The sequence below is a fragment of the Lutra lutra genome, chromosome 8, assembly GCF_902655055.1.
Source record: "Lutra lutra chromosome 8, mLutLut1.2, whole genome shotgun sequence".
Lineage (NCBI taxonomy): Eukaryota > Metazoa > Chordata > Mammalia > Carnivora > Mustelidae > Lutra > Lutra lutra.
Genome location: NC_062285.1, coordinates 87,550,058 through 87,570,982, shown reverse-complemented (window position 1 = coordinate 87,570,982; position 20,925 = coordinate 87,550,058). Strand labels below are relative to the sequence as shown.

The window sequence follows — 20,925 nt, the reverse complement described above, 5'->3', positions numbered from 1 at the left end:
AGAAAATTAATCCTTATTTGCGTACAAAATAGGGTTGTCACATTTAACAAAAACAAAACAAAACAGGAGCCCTGTTAAATCTGAATTTCAGATGAACAAGTTATCTTTTAGTATCAGTATGTCCCCATGCAATATTGGGGACAGATTTGTGCTAACAGAATTAGCTACTGTTGACCTAAAATTCCAATTTAACTAGATCTCTATATTTTTCTTGAAACCTTGCCAGCCTTGTCCAGCAACCTAGAGCCTATCTGGAAATAGTCACCAAAACCATATCTGGCTGGCCAAGCTTCAAGGAGCTAAGAAGTTATCATTGGGGAATGTGGACTGATACCTTGATATATAATGTTTATTTCAAGAATCCTCTTTGAGAATACCTATGTGTCATTAAAAGAAACAAACAAACACCCCTCCTTTGGTAACTAACAGATGAATTACTTCAAATGTGTGTCTCTCTTTGGGATTCAGCAATAACAGGGAGTCACCAATCCCTGTTCCCTAAGTCTAGATTTAGGAACCTTCCTTACCCAGAAAGAAAGGCATAATTTGGCATATTTGGCCATAAATGGGAGCTTTACCTCCCCCTTACAAAGCTTCCAGAGAGGACAGGGCCAGGTAATGTTCCTGGTTTTTCAGAAGGGAAGAGGAGAAACCACTTCCTGACTCTATATTTCTGGTGTCACCCAGGGCTGGGTCAGTCCCGGATACCCCCTAAGGAGGTTTCTTCCCACTGCTGTTGCAAAAAGCAGCAAGCCAAAGAAAAAGTCATCCTCATAAAACAACCAACCATTTGCAACAATTTTATTTGCAAAGATCTCCTGCTGTGGCTAAATGGTGTGGCTGCTTGGTTTGTTATTTAAAAGAGTGACCCTAGTGGGACCAGAGCTCTTGAAGGGGGAGGAAGGTGGGGGAGGAGACGGCTTTCAGACCACGATAAGTAAGAGGAGCTGGGACTGAGTGTGCCTAATTGAATTCCACTGATGATTCCGCGTGCTGTGCCACACGGTAATAGCTCAGACTTTGAGGCTAGCTCCTTACAGTCCCTGTTAGTCAACCCCAATCCTTTCTGGGCCTTGATAGAAAAGGATATTAAAATATTCTCAAGAGAGGCTAGAGATTGGATTCAAGAGCCCTGAGGAGCCACACTTGAGAGAAGGGAAGGAACAAATGCGGGTGCGTGAGGGATAAGTTATGGAGACAGCAGACAGGGCCAAGAGGAGAAGTCTGGAGACAGACACAGGAACCAACCCCCGCCCCCAACAAAATAATATCAGGGAACTGGGGCAGAAGGGAAAGTTCACAGAGGAAAGCCCTTCATGGAAAAGTGTTTTGATGCATCTGAAGACACTTCTTACACAGTCCACGTGGGAAATCAAGGTGGACTCTCGGCTCTACCCTGGACTCTCAGCTCTATCCTGCTACTCAAGGAATTTATGAATCATCTGGACTGAGTAATCCCTGTTCTTTTTAGGACTGCTGCGCTGGCAAAGATGGCTGTGGGTACTTGTTGCCGTCTTGATGACAACATCTGAGGAGTGACCTGAGACAGGATCACAAAAGTCAGAACCAACTGCGATTTTAAAGGTGGAGTGGTCAGAGACCAGGCTTCAGAGGGAACACTTGCATTCTAACAGAAAGTAAGCCAACTGGCAAATGAGAATATCTACAGGTTGACAGTTTACCTGGACAAAGTTTTAGGATAAAAGCAGGTATTCCTGGACCAAAACTGATGGACTTGAAGTTAACACTCATTTCATTTCCTCGCATCGTCTGGCAGACATTTTGGTCTAGAGAGTCTTCATTGTTAGTATTGGTTTTAATGAACTACTATTTGGCAGAGTAACTGGCATCAGATTTTAACTTAACACTAAAGACCATGGGAGAAAACCTGAAGGTACAGAATCAAATAAACAGTAAGTTTTTCCAAGGAAATCTCTACTATCTTGCAAAGAGCAGCAGAACAAGAAAAACCCTGCAGGGGAGGTAAATGCACTGGGCAGTTCAGCATCTTGGAGGTCACTCATTCACTCCAGGTGTCTTTCTTCCTTTTGTCACATGGGGCACTAGGGGGGGGGGGGCATGGAAATAAGTAGGACAGAGAGGTCACTGCTTCCCCAGAACTTGCAGGGACAAGCCATAACACAGCACAGAATGACAGCCATCTCAAAAGTGGCTTTACTAGGAAAGCAGAAGATGTGGCAAAAGCACATAACAGAGTCCTGTTAGTCCAGGGTCTGGAACAGCTTCCTCAGTGGAAGTGAGGCTGGGACTGAAGCCTGAAGAATGGAAAGGAGGCAGGTGAAGGAGCATCAGCATTTACCTACTGGTGGGAAGGGGTTCCTGGGGAATATATTCAAGGCAGGGAAAAGAGCTAGAAGTGAGAAAGAACATGGTATTTTCAAAGAACTAAAGCAGGTTCAGTATCGCAAGGATACAGTGTCCGAGGGAGACTGTAGCAGGACACAGTTTTGGAAAGACAGGCTGGACTATGCAGTGGAAGACTTTATAAACCACATTAAGGAGATGGGACTTCATTACAGAACCAACGAAAAGCCACTGAAAGGCAAAGCAGGAGAGTGATGAAATCACATTTTCATCTTTGATCACTCTGGCTGTGATGTAGATTGGAAGGATGCAGGACCGGGAGCCGTAAGATATTGACGAGGCCCTGCAGCAATACTGGTAAGAAGAGCCAACCAGGAACACGGCCTGGGAATGTAGCCGGTGAGAGCACTCCAGAGGGAATCCATAGGAAATGGCAGCAGGAGATGGTCTCCTAAGAGACTGGGGGAGGGGAGGGCAGTGAAAGTAAGGACACCTGGGCAATTTTTACTTGAGGCCACTGGGTAATAGGATGTAGCCTTTACAGGTAGTATAGATCTGCCTGGAAGAGGGAGGGGAATGGAAGAGAAAGCAGTTCAGCTTCGGATATGGTGTGTTCTAAGGCCCTGTGGCATCCAGAAGAGCCTACCTCCTCATAGTTGGTGATACAGACTGGGGCTCAAAGGAGAGGTTTCAGCCAGAAGTCAATTCACAAATATCAGTTATAGCCCTGGCAATGGAGGGGTCTAGGACAAAGAGGGGGATCTAGGACAAAACCCTGAGTTTTATGCCAATATTTAAGAGAGGTCTAAAGGAAGAAGAGCATGCCAAGGACTTTGAGACAGAATGACTAGAGAGGGAGGAAGAAACCAAGAACGTAGTAATAACTGTCATGGCAAAAAGCAGAGTTCAAGATGGGATAATATTAGGATTGGATCACAGAGAGAGCTACATTAAAAGGAGCTCTGGGGTGAGGGGCGCATGGGTGGTGTCCCGCTCTTGGTTTTGACGCAGGTCAGGATCTCAGGGTCCTGGGAATCAAGGCCTTTGTCTGGCTCTGCGCTGGGCGGGGCGTCTGTTTAAAGAGTCTCTCTCTCCCTCTGTCCCTCCCCCACTCACTCACGCTCACTCATTCTCTCTAAAATAAACCTTTAAAAAAAAAAAAAAAGGAAGCTTTAGTTGCAACTCTGAATTAAGAGTTGCTGAGAGGCTTTACTCCAACTCCCTCCCAGAGGTTAAACAAGTATAAGTAGGTACACCTTCAGCCTCCACTAATTGTGTTTCAACCTCCCCAGAGGATGCTTTGATATTTTATTTAAGCTGGATGGTACCAGAGTAATGTGCTTTCTGCATAGTTTTCTATTTGTCAGATATGATTCAGGAAGAATTTAAAATGGAGGCCCAAAACATATTGTAGAGTCAAAGAAAGTCAGGTTATTATAGTCATGTTTCCATTTATGTAAAATTATAGATTTATATGCATATAGGTACACACGCATCAGAGAATAGCTGGAAAGATGTTCTCTAATTATTTCCACAATGACTACCTCTGGTTCGCTGGCTTTGAGGCCATTTTTCTCTTCTCCTCCTCCTTTGTAGTCTTCTGCATTATCTGAGTTTTTACAGCGTTTGTGTATGGTGGTTTTCTACAAATCACAGAACCACAGAAGCCTCATAGAGAATCTTCTGTCCTACACAGTCACATAACACCCGCAAGAGGATACCTGGGAGTCATGGCTGGATTCGGAGGGGAGGTGAGGGGAGCGGAACTCCACCCATGTCCCCTTCTTACTTAGAAATCAGACTAAGAGCAACCACAGAAGCTGCTTCCACAGCAGCACTCTCACACTTACACTTAAAAGGCAGAAGGAAACGAAGGAGACAAAAGCCAAGGGAAGGATCCTCTTCATATGCCTCCGGACCCACGTAACCTATTGTCCATTCCCTCCCAGTATAGCAGCGGTCCTAAGTAAAGGGACCAGTAGGTCCTCCCTCATGTCAATGCCCACTGTGTCTTCCATGGCGGTGAAGTATGCAAGACTGAGCCTCTTCCTTGGAGACCAACTATGGACCGTTCACACCCATGATCCTTATTTTCTTGGATCATAAAGTGGAAACAACTCTTAAGCCCCTAATAGAATGTTGCTTTGAGGGTTAAATGAGGTCAAACCTACAAAACCCTTGAGTAACACCTAGTGTGGAGGAAATGATCAAGAAGCGGGAACTGTTGAGTATTTCTTAGAACAGGAACCCAGCACAGCAAGCTTTGGACCTGAAGCACTCCCACCATCACTAAGACCTGCCATCTCAGTGGCCGGCTTCACCCTCTGATGTCTTGAATTGCTCTTCCCAGTGCTTCTGAACCTCCACACCCAGTCCTGAAGGCCCTCCCCCGACCCTCTGCCATCAGGACGCCTTGGGTCCCTCACTCACCGATTCAGCATGTTGGATTGGTAGATTCTCTTCTCGTGGGTGTTGTAACAACTGCTCTTGGGCTCAGGGATGAAGCTGTGTTCAGACAGCATGTCGGAAGCAGCGGTGGTGATTATGGCAATTCCATCCCTCACTCTGGCAGGGAGGCCATAGTCCCATTCATCATAGGACACAGAGATGAGCCCGGTGGGGAACTCTGAGGGCACTGTGTCCGTGTCCCCTGCCACCAGACTAGGCACAATCCATGTGTAGCCGTAGCCAGTCAGCCCTACGGAGTTAGCAACTTCAAAGATGTAGGTGGCTTCTTCCTTAGTGCAATAAAGAAGAATGATGGGGCTTTGAAGTTTCTTGAGCTGATTCTGGATCTTGGAATCTCCATCATCCAGGGACATGTCCAGCAGGAGGACCTCCTCTAACTCCCAGCCCACGAAGCTGTTCTCGATGGTGCTGCGAATCTTGTTTACAAAGTCCTGGTAGCCAGGGAAGTAGGTGGTGACGATAGAAAAGATGTACCAGTCATACTCTTCCATGATGTTGAGCATTACAGAAGCTTGCTGTTCAATTGATGGGCCAAACTGGAAGAACATGGAAGATTCATCCTAGAATAGTAAAAAGGTAAAAAAAAAAAAAAAAAAAAAACAACAAAGATGGTAAGGGAGAGTCTGAATCAACTGGGTACAAAGGTTTATGTTCATTTTTTACTTTTTCACACACCTTTTAAAATGCGATGCTTGAATTGCAAACATTTCTAATACCTTTCTTCCTAAAACCACCTTCTAGACTCTAGGGGGAGAATCAACACAGGTCTACATCCGTGTTGTCTGAAATCCCTGGGGCACAGAGGAGCTTCCTACAATCACATATGTTAATATTTCTATTGCAAGACATGTAAAGAGTCGCATTAAGGGGGATAAAGACTCTAAATGGCCTCACATCAGTTCGGGTCAGGTTTCACTGTCAAATGAGCTCTAGGGTTACACATGCTTTTCATTTTTTGAACCTTCTGAACTGATCACAACCATGGAAGTTTATCACTCAGAGTGAATAAATGGGAAGGCCATCCATCTACCCTGAAACCTACAGATGGAGGTGGTATAAGCACACTGACCTGGTAGGTAGGCGGTACTCTGGTATGGATATCAGGGAGAAGAAAGTTTGGCCAGTGTATTTTCTATAAAGAAATAACTGTTGGATTAATAGCACATTGAGTTTTTCGTCTTCCACCGTGATAAGGAGATACACAAGTTAGAGGAAGGTGCAGACTGTGTACCTAAGCTACAGGTTAAAAGGACTTGGATTCAAGCTCATGTATGATAAGAGTTTAGAGCTGCACACAGATGATTATTCTTCCTCCTACCTGTCGAACACCACAGGTCTCAGTCTGACCTGTGTATTATACACATAGCCTTCTGTCAGCTCTGAGTATGTGTAGGTTTTCTCCCTCCTTTTGAGGGAGAAGCCATTTTAAATTTCTCCCATTTTAGGCCATATTTCACCTGCTGTTCTGAGATGTCAAGCCCTGCATTTTAGCTCTGCCTTCCAGTTAGAAGAATCTGCAACCACAGATGAAGACCCTCTTGGCCTTGGCCTTCTTTCTCAATCCATTTCCCCCGACTTCCTCCTGGGTAATGGCATCTCTTTTCTTGTCAGTGCCCCTATCTTTTATCTGATGGTTCATCCCCATTTTATAACAATCCAGGAGAACAAAATTGTGTCTAAAAGGGGCAGTTCTTTTCGATCCCCCCAGACTAGAGCTTCACAGTACAGTCACAAGAGACGAGGCTTTTAAGCAAAATTATACAGTGATTTCTTCGTTCAGGAACATATTCTTGTACAACTGAGAAATTGTTGAGTGCTTGGGGGGCACCCACTATTGAAAAAAATACCGATTGGGAAATATCCAGCTGCTATCCACAGACCCTGATTCGGCAATGAAACCTGCCAGCCCCTTCGCTCTGCAGAGCTATGATTGCTTCATGTGGCTTGAACTTTTTCATATTCCCCACAGGCAATTCAGAAGGAAACAGGAGATGCTTAATCGTTTGAGGGCAATTCTTTCTGCTAGGGGTAAGATGGTGCTTATCCTAGCTCCCTCCTCTGGCTTAAACACACGTCAGGGAGAATTCAGAGAAGTAGAGCAGATATGGCAGGAAGAACGGTGGGAGGAGTGGGAATCCATTCAGAATAAAATATGGACTTCGTGTGAACTTATTCCAAACTGTGACCAGCCCCTGCCCCCTGACACACCTGCCCTGGTCTCCTACCACAACACAAGTACTATTCTTCAGGTAATGGTGACTTTGTCCTTAGGTTGTAGGATTATACTGGGATTCCAGGACAACAAAGTTTAATTATTCCAAGACTTGTCATGGGTCTACAGAGAACCACAGAAGGAAAGGAAGGTCTGTGACAGAACCACCCACTCAGAAAGGCTTTAGAGAAAAAGCTATTTGTTTTCCTGTTACTTCCAAACAACGTTTCACTTGAGGATTCCCTTTTTCCACTTGGGTTTTCACAAAACCTAGTGGATATAACAAAATGACAAAAGTTTCCAAATATACCTTAAAATGTACAGGCTAAGGGTGACAGCATTCCAATCGTAAACAAAGGAATTCAACCCATTCTATGATAAGGGAAATATCTTATCACAAAGAGGTTCTTGAATACCCACAATTCTCCATCTATTGGAAGAGGACAGCTGGTTCAAATACACAGGGAGAGATAGCCCTGAGAGATAATCCATGAGGGTCCATAGTAAATGAGCCCATGCTAATGAAAACAAAAAACGAATCTAGTGTATACCGAACTTACCCTCTTCTCTCTTAGTCTTAAAACTCTCTCGCAATTTTAAATGAGCTCCTAAAGAAATAGCCAGCTACTATGTGAAGAAATCCAATAAGGTGAAAGTAAGAAGAGAAAAACTAATATGGCTCCAGCTCATCCCCACCATAACCTCTTCTCACCTAATTCTATCATCCTCCATCATCCTTTCTGACTCCTCTCTCCCACCAATGCCCCCTTCAACTTTTTATCTCGTCAATCCTTCATTAAATAAAGGATACCTTACATGCCCATTTTGTCTGTGGCACCAAGAAAAGGTTAATGAAGCCAAACAGAAATCAAGAGACAGAGTTACAGCTTGGGCAAGTGTTTTGCGGTATAATGACCAGCCAGTGTTATTAATTTAGTTGACACATCAATCTGGTATACAGCAGCGGGGAATGGGACAGCTCTTTTTCAACAAAGCTTTGGGCGAACTCTAAGTCGCAGGCAGTGACAGGCTCTGCAAATTATGGCTGAAGCCACAAATCAAAGAACAATCTTCACGTGTGCACAGAGTGGAAAGGACTGGTGGTCACACACCAGTCTTTGCAGGCACCCAACCTGCATTGCGATCACAAGAACTGTCATCTTCCAGGATGAAGGACAGGGATATAATTCAGTTGGAAGCTCACTACGCTTCCCCCACTTACATTTTTATCTCCTAATGATTCCCAGGCACCTCTACTGCATGCATGTACTTCTTCACCTTGCCTCACGAGCATCCATAAAGCATTCATGTAAAAAGGGCCACCAAAACAGATATAATTAACACAGGGAAGACACAATTGCACAGTAGACCCCATCAGTCTAGAACCATTAGGTTGAATCCTCATCGCTTAGATGTTCATGGTATTTATTTGCTAATAAGAAACAAAAACAAGCCCTTTTTCATTCTGCTCTCGGTCTCCAAAACAGAGTTAGCAGCATGTAAGATTTCTCTTCTCCATCCCCCAGATCCCCTACAGACCCACTTCCAAAATAAGGGATAAACCACCGCAGCTGCTGCTAATGCTCCTGGCGATACATTGTAGCTGTCAGACCACTTTGAAAATAGCATCAGCTGGAGAGAACCACCTTGCCCAAAGTCACGCCCCCCCCCCCCCCCCCCCCCCCCCGTTTCCAGGATAAATTGCCCTGAATTACTGCTGGTCAGGGAGTATAAAGACCTTGTCCTCTTGCCCTGACTCTAGACACCTCCGAAGGATCAGTCCATTCTCAGAACTTCCCAACAGGGCTGGTGGGAGCCTCCATTAAGACATCACATCTTTCCTTCTCCCTCAACCTGCTCCTGCCCGATCTTCCCTTTTCACGGTGATGATCTCAAGAGCACTCCCTAATAATTTCCTGTGTGCTCACCTTGGTCTCAGGGTCCACTTCCTTGGGAACCCAACATGAGACTATTCAGTTCCCTTTATTCAAAACAGAAAAGAAGTGGCTTTAAAAGAAAACATAACATCTATTTTCAAACACAGAAATGACCTCTATGTTAGAAAGACAAGTCTCTGCCCATTAGTTCCAGCAGAGAAAACTGGAACTAATGAGTAGGAATATTAAACATCACTATTTGGTTCAACAGAAGAAACAGGTACACAAAAATTATAGCTATTTAGAATAGAATGAAACTCTAAGTAGTGAGCTCTCTGTTGCTATAAGCATTCAAACGGGAGTTGGATTATTATTTGATAAAGAGATGCTCTTCAGCACTCTGCCTGGAAAATGTCATGCTTGCCTTTAAGGTCTAGTTCAAGTGTCAGCTTTTCATTTGTATCCTCTTTCTGAACTTCCCCCAGGTAAGTTAGATCTTTGCCCTGTACTTTCACAATAGTTTGCATGTGCCTCTATCCTAATATTTATCACATAGGAAGCATATAGCCCGCCCTATATGAAACATGAAAACATGTTTCTCAAGAGCAGGGGCTGTGCCTTATTCATCTCTGGATTCCTAGGTGGCATATGAAAAAAAAAGTGGTTTTGAATTAATATTTAAAAAGAAGGTTCCTTTATTGGGTGGAGATTACCGAAATAACTGATGGTCTCATCTGCTTCCAAATTTCTGTGCTGATGACACATGCTGACCTCACAGAAATCAGCTATGAATAGTTACATATATATAAACCATGCTTTTATAAAATGTGAGGGGCTCCCCCGTGGAGCCAGGCAGACAGGCAGAAAATACTAGTGGCCTCTTCCTTACTCCTCCACCACAAATTTCTTGAAAACATCTTCTTTACTCACTTCCTCCAATTCCTCCTCTCCCATTCTCTATTCCGCTAACTCCAACCAGACTTTCACTTTCACTTTCAACTTCACTAAAACTCCTCCTGTCGAACGAAGGAGAGGTGAACTTGATACTGCCAACTCCAATGTCCACCTGCAATCACTGCTAGGGTCACTGAGGTACCCTCCAGACTGAGAAGACGCATTAATGCCAAAAAAAAAACAAAGCAAACCATTTCATGCCCTTTACCCAGAATTTTGATCAGAGCAATTTACGAGGACTGGGTAGATGGATGATCCCCAATGCTCCACAGCTCTTTTCCATCCCTCTCCAGACCTCAATTTCCAGCTTTTGTGGAGTGAGGAGCATGGAGGTGAGGTCATAGGGTAATTATCTAAAGTGGGGCTCTCATCTGTGCACCAGAAGATCCCTACCAGTTATCTCAAGTGGCAACACCTGTACACCAGAAGGGAGCCTCTATTAGTTATCTCAAGTGGTACCACCTGGGCACAAGGCATGGGGCCAAAGATGGAGTCAGTGTTGCCAGCACTCCTGCACTCATCCTTATCTATGAGGAACATTTGACATGGCTGATCACTTGGCTCCTAGCTAGGCTTTCTTTCCTTGGTTTCCAGGGCTTCATGGTCTCTTGGCCTTCCTCCTAGCTTACTGGCTGCTAGTCCTCTGACTCCTTTGCTGGTTCCTCCTCTTCTTCCTGACCTTCTAAAGCTGAGTCCCCCAGGGTTAATCCTTGGGCCTCAGGTTGTTTCTATCAACATTCACCTCCTCAGAGATCTCATCCAATCTCCTGATTGAAACCCTATTTATATGCCAATTCCTCTCACACTTCTTTCTCCAAAACTTCAACTTATGTATCAGACTACCTATCCTGCATGCCCACTTGGGTATCTTAGAAACATGGCCAACATTTCCAAGATTGGACTCCGCCTTTCCCATTTCTGTTAAAGCAAGTCAATCCCTCCAGTTCCAACTCCTCTCTTTCTCTGGAACCCTATATCCAATCAACCAACCTTGACTGCTGACCTTCAAAATGTATCTAGAACACCACCGATTTTCACCAGCTCCATCAGAACCACCATCATCCTTCAGCCAGTCACTGTAAGAACCTGCCAACTTGTCTCCTGGCCTTTGCCCTCCAACCTCCTACAGACCATGCTCAACAAAGAAGCAGGACAATCCTTTCAAAACTTAAATCATAAGATGGTATTCTCTGCCTCAAACCCTCAATGGCTTCCCAATCCACTAAAAAAGAAAAAGCCAACACCCTTGATTTGGACTGCCACTGTGCCATGGGTCCCACCCTACCAATGGTTCTCTCACTCCGTCTAGGCACTCGGACCTCTCTTGAACATACACAGTCCTGCTCCAGACCTCTAGCTATTTTCTCTGCCTGGAACCCTCTTCTTCCAGCTCTCCAGGTATTCACACACACCTGTTTCAAGTCTTTGCTAAAACCTCAAGTTCTCAATAAAGCCCAATCCTGACCCTACAAGGGAATACCAACACCTGCTTGACCCCCTTATCCTGCTCCACTTTTTCTTTTTGCCTTAGCATTTATCACCATCTGACAGACTATATGAGTAGTTTGATATGTTTATTATGAACTTACTGCCTCTTCCCAACTAGAGTGTAAACACCAGGCCAGGGATCACTGTTTGCTGCCACAATTCAGTACCTGAAATGGGGCCACAGTAGATGTCTGTTGAATTTTAAAATGTAGTAACTGATGTTGCAACCAGATAATCCTCAAATCTACTTTATCTTTGTTGGCTTTCCCACTGAGATTATGTTTTTCTAGTATCACAAAGTCTTTCACATTATTATAATCTGAGCACTTCATAACATCATAGGGATTAGGATCCTGCTAGAACATTAATATAGAATCAGATTAAATAAATCTGATTTTCCTTCTAGTCCCTCCTTCTAGTATATGAGTAAAGAAAATCCTGTTCTTCTAAATTCAGTTCTTTAGGAGGACCTATGTTTGATAAAAGGCTAGAACTGCTAGACGATCTGAAAAGTTTCTCTACTACCACCATATTTAGGAAACAAATATGGAAGGTTGTCCATCTACCCCAAGATGGGGTGAGAGGTCAAGGTTGCCCACTGTCCACCTACTCCTAGCTATTTCTTCTTTCCTTCTTTCACACCAAGCAGAGTAGAATCAGAATATGGAGAATAAAATCTTTTCTCTCCCAAAATAAAGAAAGGATTTTTCTCTCCCCACCTAACTCCAAGAAACCCCCTCCTTTGGAGACTAGAAATTCTGATTCTACACTATTAGTTTTTCAGGTGACTAAAGCTGCAGGTGTTAGCTACTTCGGGTGGCTTTGAGTAGTGTCAGAGTTTTGTGAGCAATGCCTTGCAAGATAGAGAAAATGCCTGATGTTCTCCAGCCTTGCCATTACTCAGAAATATCATGACTGAAACACAAGACGGAAGCTCACTGGTGGAGAATCAGGATCTTTCCTGCCTCCTAAATGCCAGATCCATTCTTTTTTAAACCTCTGCACACCAAGAACACTCTGGGTTTTCAAAAACCCAGGAACAAAAATTCAAGCAGATCAGTCTAGTTTAAGAGCCATTCTGGATAACTAAACAACTCTTGCAAAAGCCAGCATTCTTTTTCTTATTTGCTTTTTCAGAAGATAATTTGGCTTTCTTCTTGAATTTTGCCCCATTTTGCTCACTGACTGAGTCTCCTTCTTGGATGTGCTTCAATTGCTAACCGTAAGGCACAGTTGAGAAGCAAACTAAAGGTTTTCACTTTGAGAATGCCTACAAGGTTCTTCCTATTGCAGAACTCAGAGACAAAATAATAGCAAGATGAGAGCTTATTATAAGACAGGCAGAGGGGGCAATAAGAGGAGAAGAATAAAAAGGCAGAGTTCCTCTCACTAGCATACCCAAATGAATTACAGAATTAAGTAAGGGAGCAAAGGGCTTGGCTAGTACTAAGAGAACTTCTAGAATGTGCTTGTGCTTCCCCATAAGGTATCAGGACTGCCAAAATCTTAACAAGCCTATTTCATTTCATCTTAAATTAAAATTTGTCTCTATGGCCTACTCCATTATGCACATCAAAACAACTCTCAGATGGATTGGCTTGTATTTTTATTAAGAGGTTCTTTTCTATAAAAGAATAAGCTGACAAGTTCAACAACAATCAAGTTCGGTGGTTGAATAAAAGTACTTTTAAATAAATGCAAGGGAAGAAGGTGAGGGGAAAGGAGAAGTTGGAAAAGAAAGTGAAATGGAAAGAGAAAAAATAGTATAAATATTAAACAAGCAGTATTCATTAGGCAGTAGAATTATCAATATCAGACTACATTTTTTAGGCAAATTTATAAGATCAATTGTGGGGGTACCTGGCTGGCTCAGTCAGTAGCACATGTGACTCTTGATCTTAGGGTTGTGAGTTCAAGCCCCAGACTGGGTGTGGAGCCTACTTAAAAAAAGAAAATAGTGTGGTCAACACTATTACCGATCTGGGCATTTCACAGGATAAAAAGAAAGGCAACATAAAACTAAACAATATAACCAAAAGGGAAAACAAAAGAAATATTAGGCATGAAATACTACCTTTCAAACTGCCTATGCCTTTGAAGTCTTTCCACTTAACGTGAGCCAAGGGGGTAGAGTTTATAGAAGAACTGTGGTTATTAATGAAAGGACAGGGTTAAATACATGGTGGGGATGGTATTTGACTTACTAGCAGCATTTTTCAGAATAAAGATGTTGACATTTGTCTCAAATAAATTAACATTCCCATCTCTTCATACATATTTGATCAGAACATCACATTCACATACCAATGGGAGTACAGAAGAGGGAAGGTACTCACAGGAGGGGAAGGATAGAAAAGGCTTTTGTATTTGATCAAGCGATGAGCGTCAGCACCTCATTTGTTGCTGAAAATAACAAAAGCACTGGTTCTAGACATAGTGATTATATCCATACACATGGGTCTTTTAAGAGATCTCTGGAAAACAGGGAGTTCTTGTGCTTCTGTCCCTTCTCCATACAGAAAGACAAAGTATCCCTGAATTTAGAATTTGGACCAGTCATACTCATTTGGCACAGGTTAATAAGCCAATATCTCCAATGGTAGAAAGAAGTTTTCTGAGGAGGTTTTTGTTTGTTTGTTTGTTTGTTTGTTTGCACTAAACATCCAGTGATCGGTATTCCTAAGTCCCTGGATTGGAAAACCGATCACTGCTTCCTCACATCAGCAAAGCACGGCTGTTCACAATCAACGCGGCTTTGAATTTATTCACATCTCCCAAACCAATTTGGTCCTCCATCTAAAAGAGGCAACGCATTTCGAAGGGCTCCAGAATGAAAATAAAATTGCATACAGGCATTTTAAAAATATATATACATGTCTTCAACAGCTCGTCAGCACCTGCCTATCTTGGCCTCTCTTAATTGTAAGACTTAGAACTTGAACCACCAGGCATGTCTTCCAATCTTTCAACTGGGACTGGCCAAGGATTCTCCTTACCCACATATTCTAGAGCTGATGGGGCTCCTCTAAGCCCAGAATTTGGTGCACCTGATGTGAGCCTGGCTGAGTATAGACCTGTCCAACCAGAAGAAGCCTTCCTTCCTAACAGCCTCACCATGGGTCCAATCCAAAGGACTAAGTGTTTTTTCTCGTGGTCTTGAGTTTTCTTCCATCACTTTTGGATGAGGCTGCCCACTCAGAAGTTCCAACTATTGTACACAGTCCCTGACAAACTGCCAACAGCCCTGATGTTGGCCCCTATTCCCTATTTCTGCAGATTGCCAGCCGAGGTCTGACATCCCTTGCCTGATTTTAACAGGGAGATGATTAGCACATGAGTAGTGCCAACAGTTTGCTGCTTTGTACATTATTATATCAAATCCCTGTGCAGCCACGCCGATCTGAATTGTACCAGGTTTCTCAGAGCTTGCTGGCCCTCACGCTGTGGCAGGCAGCCCCCTGGCAGGATTTAGTCCAGGCTTCCCAGCTCTCTGACCTTCCCTAGACTTACCATTCTGGTATGATGATTCTGGTATGCATGGCATCAACAGAGTGAAACTGGTGTCCCGTATTTGACTGGCTGCATCCAAGATGACTTGAGACTTTCTTCATTTCATATGGAAAACTGCTCTCCTTTTCCAGAATTATTCAACTTTTACTTTTGCTATGCCTCATTTATGCGTGCTGGTTATTAGCACTAAAAATGGATCCTTAAGGGTTCAGAGTTCCTAACCGCTTGCTTACTCTTCGTTTTCTTGTCCTCATGCTCTGGATGGCATGGGGATATAAGTCTCACTGAGAGTATGACACGGTCTATTAGAACCAATACCCAGCTCCTCGACTGCTACAGAGAGAAGCACACCAAAACTATTCTTTCTAACCACATGAGCTTGTCCAAGATTCCTTGAAAACAACCTATGCATTTTTTTAAACCCATACAAAGAAGGAATACTTGGTTTAGAAGGTAGAATAGGGCAGATCTAGCTTCTAACTCACTCAAGGGTCACTCCCTCTGGCCCAGACTGTGCCCTCTGAGTCAGTTGTACCAATTCTGCCAACATTTCCAGAAACCACCTTGTCACTGTTACGCCACAGTCCCATCTGAGGATCTTTCCTTCTTTGCCTTCTTTTCCCACAGTCCTATAGTTCAATAGATAAAGCCTCCATTGGAATGTCCCCAGTGGCCTATATCCTGAGCCCAACCAGTGTTTCCATTCTTCTCTCTCTTGGGGTCTTGGGGAGGTGAAATGCTGTCAATATCTCAACTTGACTCTGGAAGATGAGCCAAGTGAGGACAAGCAGTAGCCTTCATTCAAGAGAGAGGTCAAAACTGGCGAGATCCTTCCTGCAAATAAGAACTTGGGAAGTAAACAAATGGCCCACTTACTCATTCTTATTTTGAAGTTTGTTTATTTGTTTTTAAACCACATTTAGTGGTCTTCAACATTTCTATAGTGCATAGCATTTCACCTGAATACCTTTCCTCTGATGGGGGAGCATGCAAGCAGGGGGAAAAAAAGTTATTTAAAAGAAAATGCCGATTGGCATTTCAAACAGAAAGAAGCTCAGAACTCTCTGGAGAAGAGTCATTGTTACAATCAGATGCAGCATTTATTAATCTCTAATCTGGATCCTTCACAGTTGGGCTTCTGCCTGTGGATGAATCATCCCAGACAAGTATGAGTCTTACATACACAGTCTCATGATCTTTAGAACTAGCAGGACAGAAATTCACCTGAAGCTATCAGGTTCACATTAGCTGGCTGTTGAATCCTGATCCATGTTAACAAAACAAAATGGAGCATCCTTATGGCTCAGCAACAACATTTTGATATTAATTCAGTATTGCTAAAAGGTGCCAATACGTTAATCTTTTATAAGCACGGCTTATTTAACTCTGTTAAATAATGCCAGCCCAAAATCTCAAAGAACAGATATTAACCACAGTGGCTTGAGAAGACACTAGTCCTACTTAGAAAAGGTCTATGATTAAATCACTTTGGGAGAATATGAGATAGAACTAGATGATTTACCAAGTCTTCAAAGAAAATGCCTTAATTTTCCTCCGTTACTTAGACCAGTGGCAATCTTGACTTTCAGAAATTCTTCCCTATGTCTATCTTGATTCCATCATGCTGCAGAGTAAGCCCTTTGGCTTTCATGCTTTCCTTGATGAAAGGCATGTAACAGGCCTTCAAAATTTTTATGGAACTAAATCAAACTGATTTCAAGATAGATGATGGCTTGCTTCAAAAAGGATACATACAGTTCCCATTACAATATTTACTGAGTTGCTTATAGAGTACTAGATGCTATACATGTATTATGTCAATTAATTCTCACACACCTGTGAAGTAAACCCTATGACCCTCCATTTCACCAACAGAAAGTGAGCTTTAGAGACATTAAGTAACTCACCTGAGGTTACCGTTGGTTTGAGAATTTGGCTAGGTCTGACTTCAGAATGCACACATTCAACTAGTGCCCCATACATCTTCAAGCTTCCTTTAATCATCTCTGTAGCTCCATCTGAACCATCTATACCTCCTATTTTTGTGAACCCACAGAATGAATGATGACAGTCATCTAGTTAAATTCTACCTCTTCCCAGGGCGCCTGGGTGGCTCAGTGGTTAAGCCGCTGCCTTTAGCTCAGGTCATGATCTCAGGGTCCTGGGATCGAGCCCCGCATCGGGCTCTCTGCTCTGCGGGGAGCCTGCTTCCTCCCCTCTCTCTGCCTGCCTCTCTGCCTGCTTGTGATCTCTCTCTCTCTCTGTCAAATGAATAAATAAAATCTTTAAAAAAAAAAAAATTCTACCTCTTCCCTAGTAATACAGATTATTTTCGTGAGTTCCTTAAGCCTCACTCCTATACACCCATTCTCTAGCACATGGGTACTACTAATGAGTGATAGAGTTGGTGCATGTTATTACCCTGCAGTATTCTTCTACCAGACATCATACAACCTGTTCTTTATGACCTTATTGTTTGTTAATCAATCAAACATTTATTAAATACCTATGAGGTGCTGCAGGAGGTCGAGATGAAGTGTAAGTCATCACCCTCATATTTAGGGTGAGCTGATTGGAAGATAAGATCAAAATATACCAAATAATTGATGACTTTCCTAAGTTAATTGATAACATGAGTTTTAGAATATGTCATAGGAATGATGAGAACAGAGGGCAGTATGGTTGGATGGTTACATTTCCTAAGCTTCTTTATACTTACCTCTCTCCTTGCCAATCCTCTCACTAGTTCTGTGCAGTCAGAAAATTAAGCACCCATGCATTTCAATCTAAATATGACTGTGGATAGAAACATAAGTAACACTGGCCTTGAACTCAGCCTTAGATTTGTCCTCAGGTGGATTACGGGTGTCCGGTGTCCACTATCTCAGGTGCAATGTAGGGGTTGATGGACATACCATACAGTATCATATCCACAGCACTCTACAGTCTAAATGAATTATATATAAATCTGTCTGCTTGATCTATCCAGTCTTTCATTTTCATCTCAGAAGATTGGATTAGGACGACAGGACTTGTCCTTTATGAAGTCAAGCTATTCAGTTTAAAAACTTTCTTCTCTCCAAATAATTGCAAACTGATTTTGTTAAGATTTCTGTTCAGTGTTCCTTCAGAAAAACTAGGGGAATGTTAATTCCTAGTCTTTTCCTTCTCTAAGTGTATTTGTGTTCTTGACCCTTTGGCTTTCTAACATCTTTCAGTAATTCTGCACCTTGGTCAAGAGGTCAATCATTTAAGCATTCCTTCCATTGAGATGACCTAGGATTGCAAATTTAAATCCAAGCAACTCACAAAAGTAGCCTGATACCAAATTTTCTCGAGTTCAGTTTGTAAGTCCCTGAGCCCTAGTCACTTAAAAAATACACAGATGACTACTAAATGCCATCAGTTCTCAAAACTGCCTCCAAGTCTATTAAGAAAGCATATTCTTTTTTTTTTTTTTTTTTTTACTTTCTTACTAACAAAGCAAGTATATATTCTAAGATCTTTTATTTTTGGCCTCATGAAATTGAATGGCTCTATAGTACCAATAGCATCCCTGAGTAATAACATAGTAACACAGTTCTCACCATTTCTCAAAAAAAAAAAAAAAAAAAAAAGAGGACACAAGCTGAACCAGAGGTGATTCCAGGTGTAAACAGGGTGGGACACCATGTTCTCAGGAGCTCAGTTAGCGCAGAAGTTCAGTAAGGAACTTTGGTGATGAAAGGTAAACTCATCTCTCCTTAATTCTCTCAATTTCTTAATCCTGAGAGTAATTTCCAGGTTCCCCTATCTTTTCATTCACATAAAGACAAAGATCTCTTGCACTGGTCACAGCAAAATATTTCAGATACCTAATTGGCTTTATTTATTAAATATATTCTAGAAGAGGGTTTTCATGTTGCTCAGTGAGTCACTTCTAGAGACACAATCAGTTAAGCCTCCTCCTTTGATATGTCAAGGAGTATATCAATCACGCCTAATTTTTCTTTCAGATTAACCTCCCTTGCCCACAGGCTCAGCTTCTCTGCGCACAGCACAAGTACTACTCACCGGAAGTGGATGCATGGCTGAAGCAGCCTGTCCTTAAGCACTCCGGGCCTGATCTGAAAAGAAGAGCCCCCGCTCATCAGACTGTCTGTCTCTCTCAGGAATCAGAGCCAAAACCCAAAAAAGAATGGGCGGGTCTTTTATCTATAACATGAACTAGATTAGGGCCCATGACAAAGCAAGGTCATGCGCACTGTGAAACAATGAGAACACAGAAGCTATGGAACGGCAGAAGAGGTCTGAAGTAGAAGTCTTCAGATCCATGTGAGAATCAGAAAGACTTCAAAATACAGACCACAATGTTGAGAGACCCAACAGGTTGCCAGCCTGGTATGGTCTTAGTTCCTCACGGTTTTCTAGCTCTTTCCAGGTACAGATCACGATAAATTACCCAGTATTTTGTTTTTGTTTTTGTTTGTGGTTTGTTTGTGTGTTTTTTTTTTCTTTTTTTCTGAAGTAACTTAGCTGGTCTTTGCCTCTGCCAATCAAAAGAGCCTAACTAAAAATAAAAAGGCTACCACGAGTTACTATGTTCTTGCTTTATATCATTCTTGCTTGAAATCTATTCTACAGTTTTCCACTTTCATGGGAAAAATAACTTCCTAGCTGACCTTCACTTTGGTGAGAATCACTGCTGAGCCTGAGACTGCTGGAGCAGAAAGGGTGGCTAGACAGAGTCCCCTCTAGTAATCCAAGGTCATTCACATAAGACCCTGCCCCCAAGGCCCTGCTTATTGGTGTTTGTTCAGTACATAACCCACGGCTAATAGAACTGGGCACAGCAAGTTGGTACAACTCACTTGGAGATAAAGTCAAATGATGTACTTGATAGTTTAGAGTATCCTTGGAGATAAATACTACTTAAGATGCTTAGCAAAACTATATCCCTTTGACACACATTGAAAGGGTTAAGAAGTTGCTTGTAAATGTGCCCGCAAAACAAAGAAAAAAGTCTGGCAAATGATGTCGGGTACCAAAGATTACAGGCAGACTGTACATGTACACTGAAAAGAGCAGAGACACCTAAGTGATGCAACAGCTGGCTCCAAGGCCACCAGGACCCACACACTTCTCTACTGGGCTTTGGTGAAGGCTGTTGCTGCAACTTGAGGCCAACTCATAACAGTTCAGAAAAGGAGCTATTTATTTTTACCTGACCTTCTATTTTGTTTGGATTTCTGCTAATCTGCATATGGCTCCGACTTTACTAGCTATAATATTTTATTAACAACATTTTATTGAATCATTAATTATTAATGTTAAGTAGTAATTATTATGTTATTGTTATTGTTAAACAAAAATTTATTAAATTATCTTTATGATAGTTTAATAACTCCTACAATATTAATTACATCTCATTCTCCACAGTTGCAAGAAATGAAATTTCCCCTACCTTGCCCTTCTTTCTCTAGTACCATTTTCAATATACCCTGAACAAAACTAAATTCACCCCAATCTTTGACTTTTTCCTCACTGTACCTACAATTGCTCTGCACTCAGTTCAAATCAATTAATTTCCCACTTCCTTTTGAGTTTAGGATGGAAGACCTGGCTTTAACCATCAAATTAGAGTTCTGTCTTCTGAACTCCTGGGCGAGATCTCATATGGACCTGTCTATCCATGATCACTTCAAAAGGACTGAATGTTCATTGGCTTTGACCAAATTTGGCTCATTCTGAGGGTATCAGGAAATAACAAGGTAAAATATTAAGTTTATCCTCTGTACAATGGTGATTGAGTAATTGTCAGAAAGACTCATTTCTGAAGTATTTAAGAGGTTTCACAGAAATTTGTTGTGTAGAAGGAGGTTACACTGTTTTTTTAGCATGGAGATTAAAGGTGAAATAAACTTTAATTGAGCCCTTAGGATTCGTATTTCAACATAAAGCTTGCAACCAGAGCTTTCTGCACAGCTCCCAAGTTGTCAGGTACATCCCTGAAAGGGCAACAGTATACACTGACAGCATTCTCCCATCTTTCTTTCCTTTATCCAGCCACTGGTGTTTGTTTAGTATGTAACACATGGCTAACATAGAATG

The 20,925-nt window shown here is 42.4% G+C and overlaps 1 protein-coding gene across 2 annotated transcripts in view; it reads right to left on the bottom strand.

The window, feature by feature from the left end:
* Positions 1–20,925, bottom strand: part of GRIN2B (glutamate ionotropic receptor NMDA type subunit 2B) — a 401,782-nt gene that overhangs the window by 171,278 nt on the left and 209,579 nt on the right. For both annotated transcript variants that reach the window (XM_047743465.1, XM_047743466.1), the window contains one exon: positions 4,756–5,354. In XM_047743465.1, the coding sequence (XP_047599421.1) occupies positions 4,756–5,354 (599 nt within the window). The remainder of the gene's footprint in view (positions 1–4,755; positions 5,355–20,925) is intronic.